The following is a 19,043-nucleotide window of genomic DNA, read 5'->3' as shown; positions in this document are numbered from 1 at the left end:
AATTAATGTATATTAGCCAAATGTAGGGCAACTCTATCAAATATTCCAAACTTAGTAGTAGTGAGTTTTACTAGGAAACAAGTTATTCTTGTTAGCCATAAATTAATAAGGGTGTCAAGATGTTTAAATGTATCTCATATTCTATTTAGTCTTTAATTATCAATGAAATAATATAATCTTAGTTCTTAAAAAAAACTAAATAAATGCCATGTGTATAACATGTGTACAAAAACTAATTATATATTAATGATCAAGATTTGATTTATTGAGATTTACAAAACAACGTGCATAACTTTTTATTTAACGACTTTTCTTTTACTTTATTTAACAACTTTTATTCACATATTAACATTAAAATATGTGTTAATGTTTTGCAAGTGTTAATTATTTCAGCTATATTTCCTAATGAGGTTACCTGTATCTGGGGCTTAAATATTTCCATGCACATACAATTTTCTTTTTATGTGAGGTTGACCTTTTCTTTTTCTTTTTTAGTATGAGTGATCAGATGTTGAAGGTGTACATAATCATGCTCTAAAATATGATCTGCCACCAAACAAATCATAGGCCTTCCATGAACACTAACCGGTTGCACCATCAAATGGCATTCTTTGTAGAAAATGGAAATTCCCAAGCGCTAGAAAAGCATGAAAAATTGAATTGGGGAGAGATAATTTGAGTGCACACTACATTAAACAGCATGTGATGTCACGAACCCTAAGAGAGACATAAAAGTTTATGATGTTAGCATGATTTAAAGTTTATATGCATAACCAAAAAAGGCGCGCCAGGTAGGGGTCGAACCTACGACCTTCTGCTTAGGAAACAGACGCTCTATCCACTGAGCTACAAGCGCTAGTTAACTTGAAGGGCTTCCTTTATTATTTATATATCAAGGACTGTTAACTTCCTTAGTAGTATGCAACCCAATACATGTTGATTGTGAAAAGGAAGTTTGAAATTTTCAAAGTACCAACATTTGTTTGGTTTGCTTTAGTAAAATGATTTTGATGTAAATTTAAAATTTTATCTTTAAATTGACCCATTCTTATATCATAAATTTTAATAGAAATTTATAGTACAAATTGTATTATTAATATTACATTGGTAAGAAGAAAATTATATTTAGATATCTTAAACAAAGTCTTAGATTTTTATAGTGTGAATAAAAAAATTTAATAAAAAATACTTTATTATAGATAATTATTTTGTTCTTATAACATGATAGAAAAATATTTCTCTCTTTTTAATAAAGTTTAAAATGACGTCATCTATAGTTTAAAAGATTAAGCTCCCTATATATGTTGAAAGATTATTAGTATTATATTTTAACTTATTTTAATATATAAAATATATAAAGATGTTTTTCCTCTTTTTAGCATCATTAGTAATTAGCTTTAAATTCTTACAATCAATTAATTTTGAGATTTTAAAAGATGAAATAAAATTTTGAACAAAGTTTTAAAGTTTATGGTAAAACGTTTAAAACCTAATTCATTTTATCAAGTGAAATGAGTTTAACAAAAGAGAATAGTTTCTTAAAAAATGACAAATCCTATTTCAATTGTTGAGAAAAAATACTCAAATTTATTGTCAAACTTGAATATAATTGCCTTGTACGAAAACTACTCATGGGAAACGAGAAAGACGAAATAACATTCTAAAGTTACAAATTCAACAATAAAGTCTTCCTCATATTATTATTATTATTTTTACATAAAGTCTTCCTCATTTTATGATACCAGATTTTTAAAATTTTATATTAAAACTTTTTTTCATCAATATTAGATATAATGATATTTGTAAGTCGCTAGGAAAATAATCTTTCATCAGTTAAACCAATTTTTAAGATTTTCTAAATTTTAAAAAATCAAATAACTGCAAGTGGCATTTATTTTATATTTTTATCATTAATAAAATAATTTTTTTTATTAAATTAATTTATTGATATATTTTCAGAATAGTTTATTTTTATTTAAAAGTACTCATTTATACAATGTATAGGATATTTATTATTTTATATAATTTAATTACTTTCTAGTCAATTAGATAGCTTTTCACAAAACATTTTCCTTCAAATTAATGTAAATTGGGATGGAGTGGTCTGAAGTTATACACGTTTGGTGTTTCAGCTTTCAATTCTAAACGAAAATCCCAATATTTCTTGAAGATTCAAAGATTATAATGTTACCTTCGTTTTTTTTTCCTTGTGTATTTTTTCTTTATCATTGTCTTGATCAAAATGAAAAACTTCATTCTACCTGTATTTTCCTTACTCTTAAAATTGATAATTTTATTACTTTATTTTAAGTTTATTTATACTTTCATCACACTCTTTCCCCCTCACCATTTTCAATGTTGTCTTTGGCATAAAAAAAATTATCAATTTGGAAATTATTTGAATATATGCATTTAAACCATTTGATCTCTTACTTATTTTTGTATTAATAGTTAGAAAGGTAGAGACTAATTCTTTTTGAAATAGATTGAGGAAATGAATTTTATTTTTGATAAAATTACTTTCATACACACAGCTACTAATTAAACCTTAATTAATATACTTAAGGGATTAATTAAATCACACATTAAAAAAAACTAACTTGTTTCCTAGTTTTTCACTAAATAAAAATATAGTTAAGTATCCTCTAATTGAATACCAGCATATTAAGTTGCTCTAACTAAAGTTTGAGGCAATATTTGACATTAAGAAATTATGGACAAATACTGATCCTCTGTATTAACTCCTTTTTCCTTAGAAGTGTCTTTTTTTTTTTTCTGTTTCAAAAATGTGATTAATTAAATGCTTATAAAACAGAACTGAATTTTGTCACCAGTTCTAACTGCTAGCAACTGATTTTTACATTCATCTCAAGCCATTTCTCTCACATCAATTCCTGCTTCTTCTCTCTTTTGAACACACAACGCAACCAGAGTTACCAACAGATCCAAATCTAATCCTTTGAAATTCATTAACCCCCATTCCTATTATCTCTCAGTTCCAGTTTTTCACTTTGTTAGTGTCATCTGCAATTTGCTTTCACAGTTGCTTCAGCAGGAAGAAATGACAAAAGGAAACACCTTCTTGCTTTTCCTTACCTGATTGTAAAGAATCTCTCTTTTCTCATCATTTGGGATATCACTGTTCACTCTGCATCAACTTGCTATTGGATTTTAACATTTATCACTGCTATCATATTTCTAAGCTCTCACTTCTGGGTACGTCATGATTTTTCCAAGATTCTCCTCGATTCTAAAGGGTAGAAGTTCAACTTTAATTTTTCAGATTCTTTAGTTTGTGCTCTCACTGAAAGTAGATTCTTGACTACAGTTGAAGGATTCTCAATTCCATGCCCCTTGAATCAAAGTTTCATAAGTTCTTAACTGTTGTGCATTTCTTTCTAGTTTCTCATTTCCATCTCTTTAGTGTAGGGCAATTTGTGTTGTAAAGTATGGAATTCGAGACTCCACATCAAACTTGTTTTATGTCAAATTCAAGTTGGTTTTCTCAAGAAAGCCACTACACAGAATGGACAAGAGAAGAGAATAAGAAGTTTGAAAGTGCCCTTGCCATATATGATAAGGATACCCCAGACAGATGGCTGAGGGTTGCAGCCATGCTACCTGGAAAAACTGTCTATGATGTCATCAAACAATACAGAGAATTGGAAGAAGATGTTTGTGAAATAGAAGCAGGGAGGATTCCAGTTCCTGGATACCCTACCTCTTCTTTCACATTGAAGATGGTTGACAACCAATGTTATGATGCATGCAGAAAGAAGCCTGCAACTCTCAGGAGTTCTGATCAGGAGAGGAAGAAAGGGGTTCCTTGGACAGAAGAGGAACACAGGTGACTTTCATCATCTTCCTTTGTCTTTTTTTTTTTTGTTTATGTTTTACATTGGTTTGGGGGGAGTTAATGAAAATATAGCAGGAGTTTAATTTCAATGCACCTCTGGTGTAAAAAAATTTACACTATCAATCAATCAAAAATCACAGTAAGTATAATTTTTAAGATAATTATTATGAAAGTTAACAAACTTCTCATATATGTTAATTGTGAATTTGTAATTAAATGACAAAATAAAAACTTTTTACTGATATAGGATATTGAATCATGATTATATGACACAAGCAACTCAACTTGTACAAACAACTCGTACTGGTTTGTTTTCATACCTGTGGCTTCTATGATATATTTCCTTGTCAATCTAGCTTGGTTACATTCCAATTTGGCAGATGAAAACTACTTGTAAATTAAATTTTAAATCGTGTGCATTCCGAAACTGCTGACATGTTAAACATAATCTTAAGTTAGCTCAATTAGGTACTATTTATGCAGTTTCAATCTCTATTTTTTTTTTTTGGTTCCTGTGCTTGACATGGATTTTGGGGTATTGTGTTTCAGACGTTTTCTGATGGGACTTTTAAAGTATGGTAAAGGGGATTGGAGAAACATTTCTCGTAATTTTGTGGTCACAAAAACTCCCACCCAAGTGGCAAGCCATGCTCAAAAGTATTACATAAGGCAAAAGCTTTCTGGAGGGAAAGACAATAAAAGGAGGCCTAGTATCCATGATATCACCATTGTTAATCTTACATCAGATCAAGAGAAGCCTCTTTTACTCAATGATGAGTCTCACATGACTTTTGAGCAACAGAAGCTAACTAGCATGCCAAAAGTACAACTAGAATGGATTAATCACCACGACAATGGGTCACGTATGGTTGTCAACCCAAATTATGATATGTTCATGTCACCTTCATCTGGCATCTCTTCCAAGACCCTCAAGTTGCAAGGGCAAGATTTCTATGAATGTGCCTTTCATGAGACTTATGCTAAGCTTAAAAATTCGGGTTTCAGGACAACTTCTAGAGACTTCAACAAGGAAGGTATTCATGCACTCTGATCTTGTTATGAACAGCATACCGGTTCTACTACATAGATCATAGACCCAAGGATACTTGTTTTATGTTATGAACATAAATAATGTTTCATTCCTTCAGCTGTTTAATGTACCCTTTTCAAGTTTCCCTGTGTTTACTCCTAGTCAGACAGTTATTTAACATGTCTATTTCTTTGTATAGACTCAATCTGCATCACAGGATGCGCCATTCAGGTATTCTCAGTCTCGGGCAACGAGACAATATTCAGTAATCATTGAATTCCATTAGATCAATCGTGTGTCATAATAATATCAAGGTTTTAAGATGTAATTTACTTTCAATTTGAAGCCTTTCATTCTTGTCCAATAAACTATAAATTAAAGCACATAATGGTACCAATGTTCAGCCATCAATACGTGAGGAGAATCTAAAAGCTGGTGATCGTTTTCAATTCTTACTTCGGGGTTCCAATTCCCAAAATAATAATAAAAAAAAAAAAGTAACCCCAAGCCAAAATAATGGACTTATTAGATAGTTATAACTGTTGCAAAAACTTATTTACGCACACGCTCCTTAAATACTCCCATATAAACAATTTGACATATATACCTTACATAAACATAGCTTGTAATAGTACATATATTTTGGTAGGTAGCCAATTCACTTGCTGATGTGGCTGACTCACATGAGCACTTGAATTGAAATTTTGGGTAGATTCTGATGATATAGTAAGCTTTTTTGTCTTTAGACACTTTCCACCATCATTAATCATATGCTTTTTGAGAGCAATATGGCCAAGTTGACCAGGTTTGATAATCAGCATCTCTTTATTGGTAGTAGAATCTGAGTTTGCATTCCACTTAACTTGAATCTCATGCTCATTGGGTCAGAAAAATAGGCAGATTCACGTAGGAATGCCAATGTGACTCACACTATCATAGCCATCTTTTGTTATTTTCGATTTTTCAGCCAATCCGGTTCTTCCTTTTCTTTGATATTTTTTGCTTCGGCCAAATCTACCTTTTTGTGGGGGCAATACTGTTGTGTCAGCATTGTTGCTTCTTTTGTTGGTCTCTGGAACAATCATGCTTTATTTTGATTCTTTATTTTACTTGAGAACCCAATAACATGTTATAGCCGCATGCATTATGAGGATTTTGTTTTCTCTAAAACTATTAATAGGAATAAATGCAGCGCCAACTTTAGATTATGCGTAGTGTACATTGAACTCCTAAATACTTCTGCTCCTTGGCCTGGTAATAATATATATTTCACTAAACTTTGTGAAGCATATATATCTCTCTTTCCGAGTTTATAATAGAAATGCATCCCAATAGAATTTTTGTGTGTGCTCATTTTAGAAATTAATAGCACAAGTTGTTTGGTAATCTTTTCAGTTTTAAAGGTGTGAAAACATTTTTGTTTGCATAAATATATAAAAGCTTAATTATTTCGAAAAGGAGGGGTGGGAGTGGGGTGGGATTACATGGATTGTCACCATCTCAAAATATGTCGAACAACAATAAGCAATGATGTCACTCGATCGGTTTTTCTTGGAGCTACAATGTGAATTCTATAATAAAACACCATTTTTTGTTCTGTAAAAGATTTGGAATTAGGCATATTAGTCTCTTAAAAAATTGAAAAATATCACTTTTATCTTTGAAAGAGATAAAAAAAGAGTCGATCAATTTAATCCTTTGTAATATTAATTTAGATCCTAGGAATGATTAAATTCATCAACATTTTCATCTTTGAAGGGATGAACTTTTCATTGCCCGTGCTCATGTCTTTAACCAGTCGTACATTTTACAAACTACGCATGACGATATTAGCGCATCAAAGGTCCAACCCAATGCAACGAATGTGATTGTCTTAACTTTTCTTTTGTAAATGACGCAACCTTCGACTTTAGAATTATATATGGCCGAGTATATCTAGAGAAGCTCAGCTTCATGCTGTGGGTTAAAGTAAAATCTCACATTGGATAAAAATGAAAAAATTTAACACCATATAAAAGTGAGAAGAAAACTTATAAATTTAAATCTAAAGATTTTAGATTAAAATGTAGTATCAAGTTTCATTATATGATGTCTTGTATTACACTAATGTAAATTTATCTGGTATTTATTTCCCTCGAATCTTCTCAACACAGCCACATTTTAGTTTAAGTTTGATCGTATCTAGAGAAAATTTATTCCCCTCGAATCTTCTCTACACAGGCCACATTTTATTTTAAGTTTGATCGTATCTAGAGAAAGATAAACCGTACAAGTTGCCTCTCTTTACCCTTTTTTTAACCTCTCAATAGATTTAAGACAAATCTTTACTTGGCAACTTTATTGGGCTAAACTTTACAGCAACGATGCATTTGCCATGCTTATGCAAAAGGATTGCTCCTTCACACTTTTGTTTGGCCCACATATCCATGGATCCTTTTCACACATGATCATACTGTACTATAATGTTGCCGACATAGATATGTATAATCTGAGATAGGTAAAGCCTAGATCAATGGATCCATGGGTACTACTAGGAATGCCTAGATCAATAATTGTTTGAACTTAAGTGAGTGTATAATCTGAGATAGGTAAAGCTCAATTTTGGAGAGGGAAAAAAATGCATGTTTTATAAACATGGATGGGCGAAAAACTTCAAATAAGTTCATCAAATTAAATTCAATCTAGATATGAGATTATGACCTCTGGAGAGAAACATGAACTTGGAGTTTTGTTTTGTTTTTTGGTATCGCAACTAGGAGAAATTGAATATTAATATGGGGTAACTTTGGATTTTTTAAAATAATACTTAAAATATTTTACAAATATTTTTATTTGAAAAAAATATAATCAACAAAAAATCAATAGTGAAAAGTATTTTCTTATATAGTAAAATGTAAACATTATATCAATAAAAAGGGGTGATTGAGATTGGCAACTGCACCTTATGCAGTTTTCGTGAACTCTAGTCCAGAGTCTCTGCTTTAAAGAAGGCACATTTCTTCTCATATTGGAGTTATGTTTAGTTGGGGTGTTGTCAAATTCTGATGTGTACAGTCGTTCAATATATTGTGTGGGAACTTGTCTCTTTTACAAAACAGAAAGCACGAAGGAGAATTTATGTGAATGCATGGTACTGGGCTCTTAGGATTATTTGTTTATGAAAGGAAAATGGTGATTGGCGCTTTTGGTTTTTTCGCAGAGGGAGCTTTATTGCTTTAGAAGTATGTGAAATCAATTGTTTGATCTTTAATAGCGTTTAAGAAACATTAGTGTTCTTTCTTACACTTTGCTAAATTCTTGTCTGGTTGCTTATTAAGATAAAGATACTTGCTTCCTCTGTTTTTCGTGAAATTTGATTTTGGGGCTGATATCTGTGCATAGACTTCAAAAATGAACTCATTAGGTCTTAAAAACTTAGGATTTGATATAAAATTCACCCCATTTGGATGAGTATAGCTCTTAGAATCAAAATTTTAAGTTTTAGCCCTTTTCGATAAATAAACAGTACCCTTTCATGTTGGTTGACTTAATCTATTCTTAATTATTTGGATTTGGGATTAACAATGTTTGAGTTGAAAATTTTGAATTTCTCATTTGAAGATTTGATTCAACCCAGCGGTTATTCATATTGATTGTGGGGATTGATTATGGAGATGGAGGATTATTGGTTTGACCTCTTTGGGATTTAGGAGTTTTAAGTCAAGTTTTTTTTTTAATATTTTTTTATATTCTAACAATTTTTAACCGTTAGAAATCATATTTAAAAAAATTAAATTAAAAACAGAATTTTAGCAGTTAAAAATTACCATAAATCATAACATCGTTTCAGAATTTGGAAGACTAAAACAGACATATTCTGTATTTGAGAAACTAAACATATTTAATTCATATTATCATTGTATTGTACCGCCGGCGCCACCCCTGCATTCCTAACCTATGTTGTGACCCAACAACCTATAAGAGGTGACCCAAGCTCAAAGGGTTGCTTATGCTCTGTTCAAAGGATAGATCCAAAAGGGGGGAAGAATTGCTTTTTATTCACAAAATTGAGAATGTTCAGTTTTTAAGGGAGCCAATAGCGTTAGGGGAAGCGTTTCAGAATTTCAAATGAAAACACAGGCTTATTACAAGACTAATTGTCTAAAATGAACTACAAATAGAGCAGGAACATAGAAACAGCATATGAAAGGGGAGAAGAAAAACAAAAGAAAACTGGTATATATACACAGCTCTGGCCTCTAGGTATCAACGCATGTGGCAGTGTCCAAAGGCACAACAGTATCTGGAAAATCTGATCTCTGCCCTGCAAGAGAATAATATGCAAGAATATGAGCAGGATGCTCAACAACTACAGTCTCATCTGGATTGGTATTCGTAGCCACCTTTCTAGAAGGAATCAACTCAATGTTCCAAAAGGGTCGAGCCATTACCAAAAGATCACGTCCAGATGGAGATACACCATAACCTTGCACCCACAAGTACCTAAGAGAAGTCAATTGTGTTGCAGCCACAGCAAGTGCACGTTCACTGAAAAATAAACACCCTCTCATTTCAAGTTTCTGAAGACTAGGACACCCCTTAGCGAACTCCAAAAGCCCTGCATCAGACTCCCCCACATAACCAAGCAGCATCCATCTCACATTTGGACTGTATTGTCCAATGTAACCAAGGCCTACATCAGTCAACCCGCCACGCCTGAGATATAGAGCAAATCTCCTCAGCTTGTCACAGCCCCTCAGTAGAGCCCTCACCCCATTGTCAAGTGGCAAATCAGTTATCTTCTCTTCATGGTCAAGCAACACAAGGCGAAAATCACAGAGGTTCTTCAAGTGAGTTCCAATATGTTCCAGAGATGCATTTGTAATATCAGACACATAAACAGCCATGTATTCAAGCTCTGAACAGCCCTGTGACAAGGCTATTAGCCCTCTATGGGACACAGTACCTTCTTCATCCTCCATTCCTTGATCATCATCGCCCCTTTCAATCCTAAGCCTTTTTAGCCTCTTACAACAACGACCAAGAACCTCTAACCCTCTATCTCCAATTACATTCCTTGTCTGTCAAGGTATCAGTTCACAATAAACATTTCAAATGCGGTTCTGGTCATTTAAAATATCCAGTAATCTATTTCAATAGACTATGTATATAAGTTGTATTGTAGCTTTTCTAAAAAACAAGTGGGAGTATATTAGTAATTTAGTATTCATTCCACTATTTGACAAATGACTGTTAACAAAATATCCCTCCAACTTGATTTTTTAACTGGAGAATTTTAACAAATTCAAGATCATAATTAGTTAACATACTTGCTTTATAAAACAAATGGGAGTACATTATCAAACCCTTGTATATATATACATATATGTGCAATATAATGCTGATTCATAATTGAAATGCATATATAGAATAGAGAGGTTGACAGGTAAATATGAAAATCTTGATAAGCAAAGTTCTGGAACTTACCTCAAGGACTTCCAGATTTGGACACCTTTGGATTAACATACAATGATCCTCCGTGTCTAGCATTGCATAGAGGAGATCCAATTTTTTTAGTACGGCTGCAAACATGAACACAATGGGCAACTCATTCTTTCCAATATATGTTAAACCCAATCGACATAACTTTGCTGGTAATGATATAGCAGAGTATCTTTCTGGTTCCTCGTTGTAGGTGCCTCCACAAAACTCTTCCAGCGCAGAGGCATGCTTAAAGAAGTTCACAAGATCCAGTATTTCACAGTCAGTAAGTTTCACAGACACTAAGTTGGGGCAATTTTTAGCTAAAAGTTCAAGGTCCTCAATCTTCACAACAGCAATGTCTGTCAAGTAAAAATTGAGAGTCTCAAGAACTGTATTATTCAAAGCAAGCTCGTGTAGCCATTCTCCGTCCTTCTCAAGAATTGAGCTTTCCTCCAAAAACAAGACTCTTAAACTCCTGCCAAAAAGAAAAATTTACTGAGAGCCACAATAATTTAATTAACTGTAGGCATAAATTCTAGCTTCCAAGAAACAAAGTCTCAGATCAATGTACATGAAAGTTCTAATATGTTTAGAATTTTCCCCTACAAATAAACATGCCTATTATCATCATATCATATAAATTTTATTTAAAAAAAATACGATGAAAAATAAAAGTTATGCTACAAGTAACAGAAACTGATCACCACATTTTTAGTCAATAAACATAAGAACTTCATATTCTTTAGACTTACTCAAAGTCAATGAATGATTAATCCCTAGAAAATTCTCTCAATTTGAAGATTTGAAACTTCAGAAGTATGAAATTCAAATCATTTAATCGTTTGGAATTCTGCAAGAGAAAATAGAAAAGCATTGCTGGACGTTGGGACTAAAACAAAATTAAAACAGCTACATCTGCCACCGTATACACCAATAATTAGTAGTCATTATTAATATATCTCTCTACTTTCTCATTCATCTCATTTTACTTCTATTTTTTTAAAAGAATGTTTCTTCATTTTTTATCACATCATTTCGACCTCTTTTTTGCTAGAGACTGGGAGAGATATTTTCGACATTGCTAGCTAGAGAGAGGAGAATTTCTGCGTAGATGGACTTGCCAAGCTAGGGCTTCATATCAACTCGGTACAGTCTTCAGAGATCTACCAGAGTTCATTACTTCTTCACTCTTTTCAGATCTAGTAGGTCTTGTCCTCCCACCTACATCTATTATTTTCTCTATCATTCTTTTTTTTTTGGGGGGGGGAGGGGGGGTGTACGCTCCTCATTAATTTATGATTCCTCAAGAGTCAACGTAACAGATGAAAGCACAATTTATTGCTGAATGCTATATAACAAAAACTTTCTGCCAAACAATTGGAACGGAAACATAGCAATAAAGGCAGGGAGGATAGGCAAAACAGGTAATAACACCTGGCGCTGCTAGTTAACCATTGAAAAATCCAAAAAACAGTAACTAGAACAACCACCATCAGCCAAATTCACAGTATTTAATAAGTATCAACAACAAAGCAGGTTCGAAACACGCAGTCCACGAATCTTAGGTCACATAATCCAACGAATAAGGATACACATATTCAAAGAAAAACTCAAACTATATTAAACCACTTCAATTAATACCCGAACTTTAGAAAATTCGTGACTGAAATTTAGTTACCCCATAGTTAGCTAGAGAAAGTCAACTTTCTATCACTAAATTTGGTGTTTAACTCATTAATTTTTTACAGCAGGCGATGTGGTAGGATATAGGATTAGGAGCATGATTAATTCTGAAAGAAAAAAAAAATTGAAACATAACAATAATTAAGGGCAATTAATTGAGTTAGTTACTTGCAAAAGCGACCGATATGGAAAAGACCATCGGTGGTGAAACCGGAGCACTTGTCAAGCTTGAGAGCGTGAAGCACGTGACCGCGGTCACGAGCGAGATTCTGAAGATCGGAATCCTTGACAATCATGCGGCGGAAGTGGAGGCTCTTGAGGCAATCGAAGTACTGAGAAATCTCTTTGACCCAGGGAGTGACGTGTCCGCCCCAATCCTCGGGTATCAAGTTGAACATTGCGGCTCGGGGCTTGCCCTTGAGCTTGAGCGACTCGAGGTGCGGGAAGCGGCGGCGGAGGCGAGCCGGGGTGGTGGTGTAGCAGAGCGCGATGGTGACGTGCTTGCGGGTGAGCGAGTCGAGCTCGTACCAGCGTCGACACACCTGGGAAACGGCGTCGCGGTCCTTGGGGTCGTCGATGTAAGGGATGACGCAGTCGAGGACCACGTCGACCACACGTGTCTTCCGCACGTTCCGTTCCTCCGTCATATTGGATCGGAGACTGAGAGTGAAAAGAAAAGGTGCAGAGGTTTTGGTTCAAGTGGCAAAAGGGGAATGGGTTATGGGGATGATGAGTGAGGAAATGGTAGGGCCAAACAGATGGGTGTGAAACGACAAAACTTTTTCCGAGCTTATTACCTATATTTACGTGATGTGATGTGATGTACTGATGTAACACGTCACTGCTTCAAACGCCGTTCTGTTATCACAATATTCATCCTAGGAACAGCTACATACACCCTTTCCCATCCGGATTTGTTTCCGGCAACCATAGTCGCCTGTGTGACGTGTGGTGGACCAAAAGATATAAGAATAACAAAAAAAAATAAGATAAGTATAATGGTGTTCAAAGTTAAGATTATCAAGGGTACCATTGATTCACGAAAGTAGAAGAAAAGACAATAAATAAATAAAAATAAAAGTATAATTCAAATATTTTTGTAAAGTTGTTTGATATGAAAGGAAATAAAATTATTTTAGTTTAATGAGTAATCTTCAACTAAAAATGATCATAAAATTTTATTAAATATTTGAGGAAAAATTTCTATTATCTATAAAAATTTAGATAAAACTACATTTTTTATCCTTCGATTTATCTTCAGTTTTGAATTTGGTCCCCAGTACTTTAATTCATAAATTCAGTCTTCTTATTTTGTAAAATCGTGTAATGTTGGTCCCCAATGGCACAATTGGACGTTGACCGTTAACAATTTACTATCACGTGTCACGTTTTTACTGTGAAATACGTTGTTTTCATTGATCAATCAGAACATGACACGTGACAGTCATCATCCAATAAGAGTGTGACACGTAGCAGTCAACATCACTTGCTAGCGGTCAACGTCTAATTATAGCCTGGGGACCAACATTGCACGATCTTATAAAATAGGAGTACCCAATTCGTGAATTAAATTATCGGGGGACCAAATCTAAAACTAAAAATAAATTGGGGAACCAAAAATGCAATTTTGCCAAAAATTTATGTAGTTCGAGTAGGGTTCTCTTTCATGAAAAATAATCGTGGTTTGTCTCATTTTTATCAAAAAATAGTTTCTTTTCCTTTCTACTTTGTCGATAATTGGATGGAACATAATTTTTTCGTGGGACTCATGTGAATTGCATTTCTTCCTTTCTTTTTTTTTGGGAAAAATTTAAATTATATTAAACCCAAAATGATACAACAATAAACGGGGCATACCCCGCAACTAGAGAAAATCAAAAGCTTCCCTAATACAAGAAAGTCTATATCAAGATGCTAAAACAAATGCAATAGGTGCGCTTGTCTATACAAAAGAAACTTAATCTTGCTAATAACCTCTACTACAGAAAATTGATAATCTTCAAAAATCAGCTTGTTCCTAGACAACCAGATGCAGTAGACTGTAATTGCTATAGTCAGGCAACAAAATTTTCCTTGAACATCTGATGTGGATCTGCCCCTAATTAAAAAGTCAGTAATGCACTGCAAAGAAGTGAAACGCCTGCGAAAAGGAGCCAAATCACGAATGTGAGTCCAAACTTAAAGAGATTTCCTGCAAGAAAAGAACAAATGAGCATTTGACTCAGCCTCATTTGAACATAAAGGGCAGAGGGAACCCTTGTTCAAAAAAATAGTTTTGTCAAGAGTAAGCAGCCGGTTCCTTTTGGCAAGCCATAGAATGAAAGACATCTTAGGGGGGATTGTTGGGTTTCATATAACAGAACACCAACTAACAGTAGGCTTGACACCTCTAATGTGTTCATAGACTTTGCCAACAAGCAATTGTTCATTGGTGCTCCAAGATTGAATCCTCTTTTTGGCATCTTCCGTACTTAGCTCTTTTGAGATAATAAAATCCCTTATTTGAATGATTTTTTTTATGAAAACTGAATCTGATGAAGAAGTATTGTAATTCCACATATCGCTCCCTCTGAAATAGTAATGGTGAACTCACCGAACCCATAAAGAATTTTTCTTACAATGAAAGTTCCACAGGATACGGGAAAGAAGCGCAAGGTTTCAGTCCTTGAGATTAAAAAGACCTAAACCCCCTTCTTTTTTCGGAGAACAAACTACTGACCATGCAACCAAGGACTTATTTTTGTCAATATCCGTTTTGCCCCACAAAAAATTACGGCACGAAGCGTTGATCCGATCTAGAACAGATTGAGGCAAAGGAAAAATCCCCATCCAGAAATTCACAATTTCTTGAATAACTGCTCTGATCAACTCTAGCTTACCTGCATAAGATAATCCATCCTTGAATCAGGTCAGTAATCTTGGAAAGCAAGGGAGCATAGTAACATACATTTAATCTAGATGATAAAAGGGGAACACCCAAGTATCTAAAAAGGAAGCCACCCAAACAATAAAATAACTCAGAGATACATTATTTTCTATTTGTCGCTAATTATTTTCCTTCTATTCTCCAACGAAATAAATAGTCTTGATCTCACCTAAATTTCATATGAATGTGAGTTGATCTTTAACCTTGGGATGTTTTGGAGATGACATTTTTCATAATTAAGAAAAAGAGTTATAGAGAGAAGAAAGGCAAGAGTGGGATGAGATCGATAAATGATGCGATAAAAAAATTGTTGTGGAAATAATATTATTTTTTTTATAACCTATATTAACTAAAATATTAAATTAATTTAAAATGTAAAATTTTAAAAATAACAAGCGAAAGTTGCTCCAGATTTTTTTATAAATAAATTATGATATTATATAATATTATTGTGTTTGTTAGAATATACTGTATTAGTTTAAATTAATTAAGAATGGATACAGTCAAAACCTGACTTGTTAAAGGTTAAAATCTCTCGTGCTTATTGGGAGGCAAATTTCATATTAAATAATTTATGATATTATATAAATATTATTGTGTTTGTTAAAAGGTATTAGTTTGAATTGAGAATGAATTCCATCAAAATTTGACTTATCAAGAGTTAAAATCTGACATGCATATCGGGAGGCAAATGTTGTTGTAGATTATATACTCTTATTAGTTTATTTACATAGTTTAGGTTGCATGTTCTCATGTTTGTTAGAAGATATATATTAGTTGAAATTTGGGATAGATTCAGTCAAAACCTGACTTGCTAAGAGTTAAAATCTCACTTACTTATCGAAAGATAAATGTTGTTAGCAAATTATCTGTGTATCTTTATTAGTCCATTTGCATAGTTTATTATTGCATTTTATTATTGCATGTTCTCACTTGTTACTTAGAGAGACAATGGGATTATCTATACCTTGTAAGATTCAATTGTAATTTTCTTTTGGGACATTTAGCCTTCCTTCACACACACACAAAATGCTAATATTATATATATAGAGAGTATGAGTTATTTACACCATATGTGTAAGTTATTAGACTTATATCAAATCTCGGTCACTTAATTTAGATAATCTAAAACCTAAAGTTTACTCAAAAAAATTTAACACTAATTAATGTGTAATGTGACATAATTTGCTATATCTAATTAAACTAATTGATCTAAATCTTATATGATAACACTAGATAATATTTCTCATAATATTTTTTAATCTTCATCAAAACAAGATTTTGAATTTCATAATTTTTTTACCATTTTTGTACTCATTATTTTACGTCCTAATTTCAAAAAAAAAAAATACGTTTTTATTTGCTATTAAAAATAAAAAGTTTGAAATTGTCGACAATTTGACAGTTTTTAGTCAATTGAAATTAGTTTATTATTCACTTTTATTAGCCAAACTATATTCTTGGCATTGATTCAAACCTTATCTAGCAGCACTAATCTGGTAGCATTACTTTGTTTTTGAAATACCAACTTAAAAAATATATGCGCAGAAACCATTTTACAGAATTGATACGATTCAAAAAAAATTATACAACAATCAATTGGCAAATATTTTTTAATATGATTAATAAAATTAAATGATATTAATTAAGTTCTTAATTGGCACAAAAATTTATTAGTTTACTTATATTTGAGTTCGGATGAAATATATTTTAATGTGACGTTATAGTGTTAATAAGAAAAGAAGATTTACGTACTGATATGCATTGGATTAAGAGTATTACTACATCGTCACCAAGCATATCTATCAACTACCTATTAGGGGTGAGCATGAGACAAGTTAAGATAAGTTTATCTTTATTCTTATCTAGTCTGAAACTTTGATAATTTGTTAAGGTTTATTAAAATGTAATGAAACATATATGAATAAAAGAAAGATAAATAACAATATATCATTTTAATATTTATATATTAGGAGCTTTTATATTATTTCGTTTCAGAGCTATAAAATGTCATGTTAGTGATTAGGTCGAATCTTGCTGAGCCCTCTGCCCATTATGGAAGGCAATTAAGTATCAGCCTTATTACATAAATAAATATGCCCAGTCTCTTTTCTCAACAAAGCAGATATAATTGTAACCTAAAAAAAATGTAAGAGTAAATTTAACTAACTCCCTAAAGGGAAGAGTAATACTCAAGCAGAGGTGTAGTGCTAAACTGCCACGCAAGATTTGTCATTATTATTGCCCCGTATTTGTGTAAAAAAAATAAAATATTGCTGCATATTTTTAAAAATGAAACTGAATAAAGATGAAGAATGAACCAACAATAAAAAAAAAAAATAAATGAAGAATGACTGAAGTAGGTCGTAATTAATTAGTTATTAGTGGACACTCACTCTCGTCAACGTGCTGGATTTTTTTTTTCTTTTTTAATTGAAGCTATGACTGAGCACAAAGTGTCTAATATATTTATACTATTTTACCCCCCCTAAATATCAAGACCAACTGCTTTCCTTACCTTTTTTTTTTTAATGATCTAAACAAATTTAATTTCTATTGGATCTAATTGGCTTGCATACGTGAGAGCAATGTTTTAAAAATGTATTAATGAATTATTATTTGTTGTTATATAATTTTTTTATTAACTAAATTAAAATAATTAATAATATAACGTGTTCAAATTCTGATAAATATAAGTATTAAATTTAATAAGTAGTAATTATATAAAAAAAAATAATACATAGTAATTAAGTTGTTAAAGAAATGACCAATTTCAACTAAAGCATACTCAACCATACGGCTGGTTATTATTATATACATGACCTAGCTTCAACCAATAGTGATTGTAAATCTAACCTTAATTTTGATTTTGTTATGATCATATATATATATATATATGTTTTAAATATGTGATGTAATCCTCTCTTTGTAAAAGAAGAAACAAAACAAACTTTTGAATTTTTTTTTCATGCTTAGATGGAAAGAATAATATATAATGGAAAAAAGAAAAGATAGTTGCAAATATTGATTTTTATATAGTAGTCATTACGCAGACTTCAGATGCATGAATTGAAAATTTTAACCCTCATATAAGAGAATTTTTAAGCCACTCTGTGAATGCGTCACGGCTAAATTGTAAAGCTATAATCATCTAGAAGGTGATACTGTTAATTGAAAAGCACGTCAAGTTTCCTTCAACTTTAAGAAGCATGCCGCCGTGCTTGGCAATAATGCAACTTAACCCGTCACACCTAATTGAACGATTATTTTATGAACTCAAAAAATTAATATGGGGGCTGTAACCATTGAAATTTTGCCCCAGAGAAGGATCTATCACCACCAGTAGATCGTACTTTATCTTTAATGAATTAAAACTGTGCATATCAATCAATAATGGAGAATATATTTCTTGTCCAAGAGGCATTTCTAAGTCATCTTTTGACATTTTAAAATCCACTTTATATAAACAATTTTTTTCTTTTAGATTCTAATTTAAAGTATAATCTTTAGTTGCTGCAGTTGCATCCCAGGGTCCACTAGAGAACAGAACCCAGCGGCTTGTCAGGAAGATCCTTTGGAGGCTAAATTTTTGGGATTATTATTTATTAATTGTTTCAAGTCCAAATCTGGATTTTTTTTTCGGTCGAAAAATCCTTGTAATTTAAATAAGGGCAAGTTGCTCTTGACAGATCATGAGAAAAGCTCGACCATATTAATTAGATTTTTTTTATCTGTCATGTAGCTCTTGGTTCTTTTCTTGGTGGTTGGCATCTATTTGCAAGTAGAACTGAAGAAGCTCTAGATAAGACGTGTTCTTCTCATTCTGTGTATTTCTTTATGGTGCTAATGGCACACACAAGTGCAAATTTCCTTTGATTAATTACACATGTAGTTTGTTTAAATTATATTGTATACCATTCTATTATTTTTTTTTAAAAAAAATTCAAAGTTAATTGAGTTTCCTTATTTTTATTTTGTTATATATGGTTTCCTTATTTTTAAAATTAAGTGAATTTATTTCTTGTTAATTTTTATTAAAAATATCAAATTCTTTTGTTTATCTAAAGATGTGGAGGTTTATAATG

At 32.3% G+C, this 19,043-nt stretch overlaps 2 protein-coding genes and 1 non-coding gene across 6 annotated transcripts; 1 reads left to right on the top strand and 2 right to left on the bottom strand.

Moving 5' to 3' along the window:
* Positions 1-783: 783 nt before the first annotated feature.
* Positions 784-856, bottom strand: TRNAR-CCU (transfer RNA arginine (anticodon CCU)). The gene has a single exon. It is a non-coding gene; the product is annotated as a tRNA-Arg (tRNA).
* A 1,954-nt stretch (positions 857-2,810) lies between these two features.
* On the top strand, positions 2,811-5,225 carry LOC100783469 (transcription factor DIVARICATA). 4 transcript variants are annotated; one of them, XM_006601901.4, is made up of 3 exons: positions 2,811-3,257; positions 3,425-3,847; positions 4,406-5,225. In XM_006601901.4, the coding sequence occupies exons 2-3, from the start codon at positions 3,450-3,452 to the stop codon at positions 4,905-4,907; spliced, it is 900 nt and encodes a 299-aa protein (XP_006601964.1). In that variant the 5' UTR covers positions 2,811-3,257; positions 3,425-3,449; the 3' UTR covers positions 4,908-5,225. The 4 variants fall into 4 exon arrangements, with proteins under 4 accessions (XP_006601964.1, XP_006601965.1, XP_006601966.1 ...); XM_006601902.4 differs by having other exon boundaries at positions 2,812-3,216; positions 3,430-3,847; XM_006601903.4 differs by having other exon boundaries at positions 2,812-3,216.
* Positions 5,226-8,893: 3,668 nt separating this feature from the next.
* Positions 8,894-13,034, bottom strand: LOC100779171 (coronatine-insensitive protein 1). The gene is made up of 3 exons (XM_003552463.5): positions 12,201-13,034; positions 10,353-10,824; positions 8,894-9,946 (listed from the first exon to the last, which is right to left on the bottom strand). Exons 1-3 carry the CDS (start codon positions 12,677-12,679, stop codon positions 9,125-9,127), a joined length of 1,773 nt encoding a protein of 590 aa, XP_003552511.1. The 5' UTR covers positions 12,680-13,034; the 3' UTR covers positions 8,894-9,124.
* Positions 13,035-19,043: the final 6,009 nt, after the last annotated feature.

This window comes from Glycine max, chromosome 18 (assembly GCF_000004515.6).
Source record: "Glycine max cultivar Williams 82 chromosome 18, Glycine_max_v4.0, whole genome shotgun sequence".
Classification (NCBI taxonomy): domain Eukaryota; kingdom Viridiplantae; phylum Streptophyta; class Magnoliopsida; order Fabales; family Fabaceae; genus Glycine; species Glycine max.
Note: the sequence above shows the minus strand (reverse complement) of the source record. Positions and strands in the feature narration are given on the sequence as shown.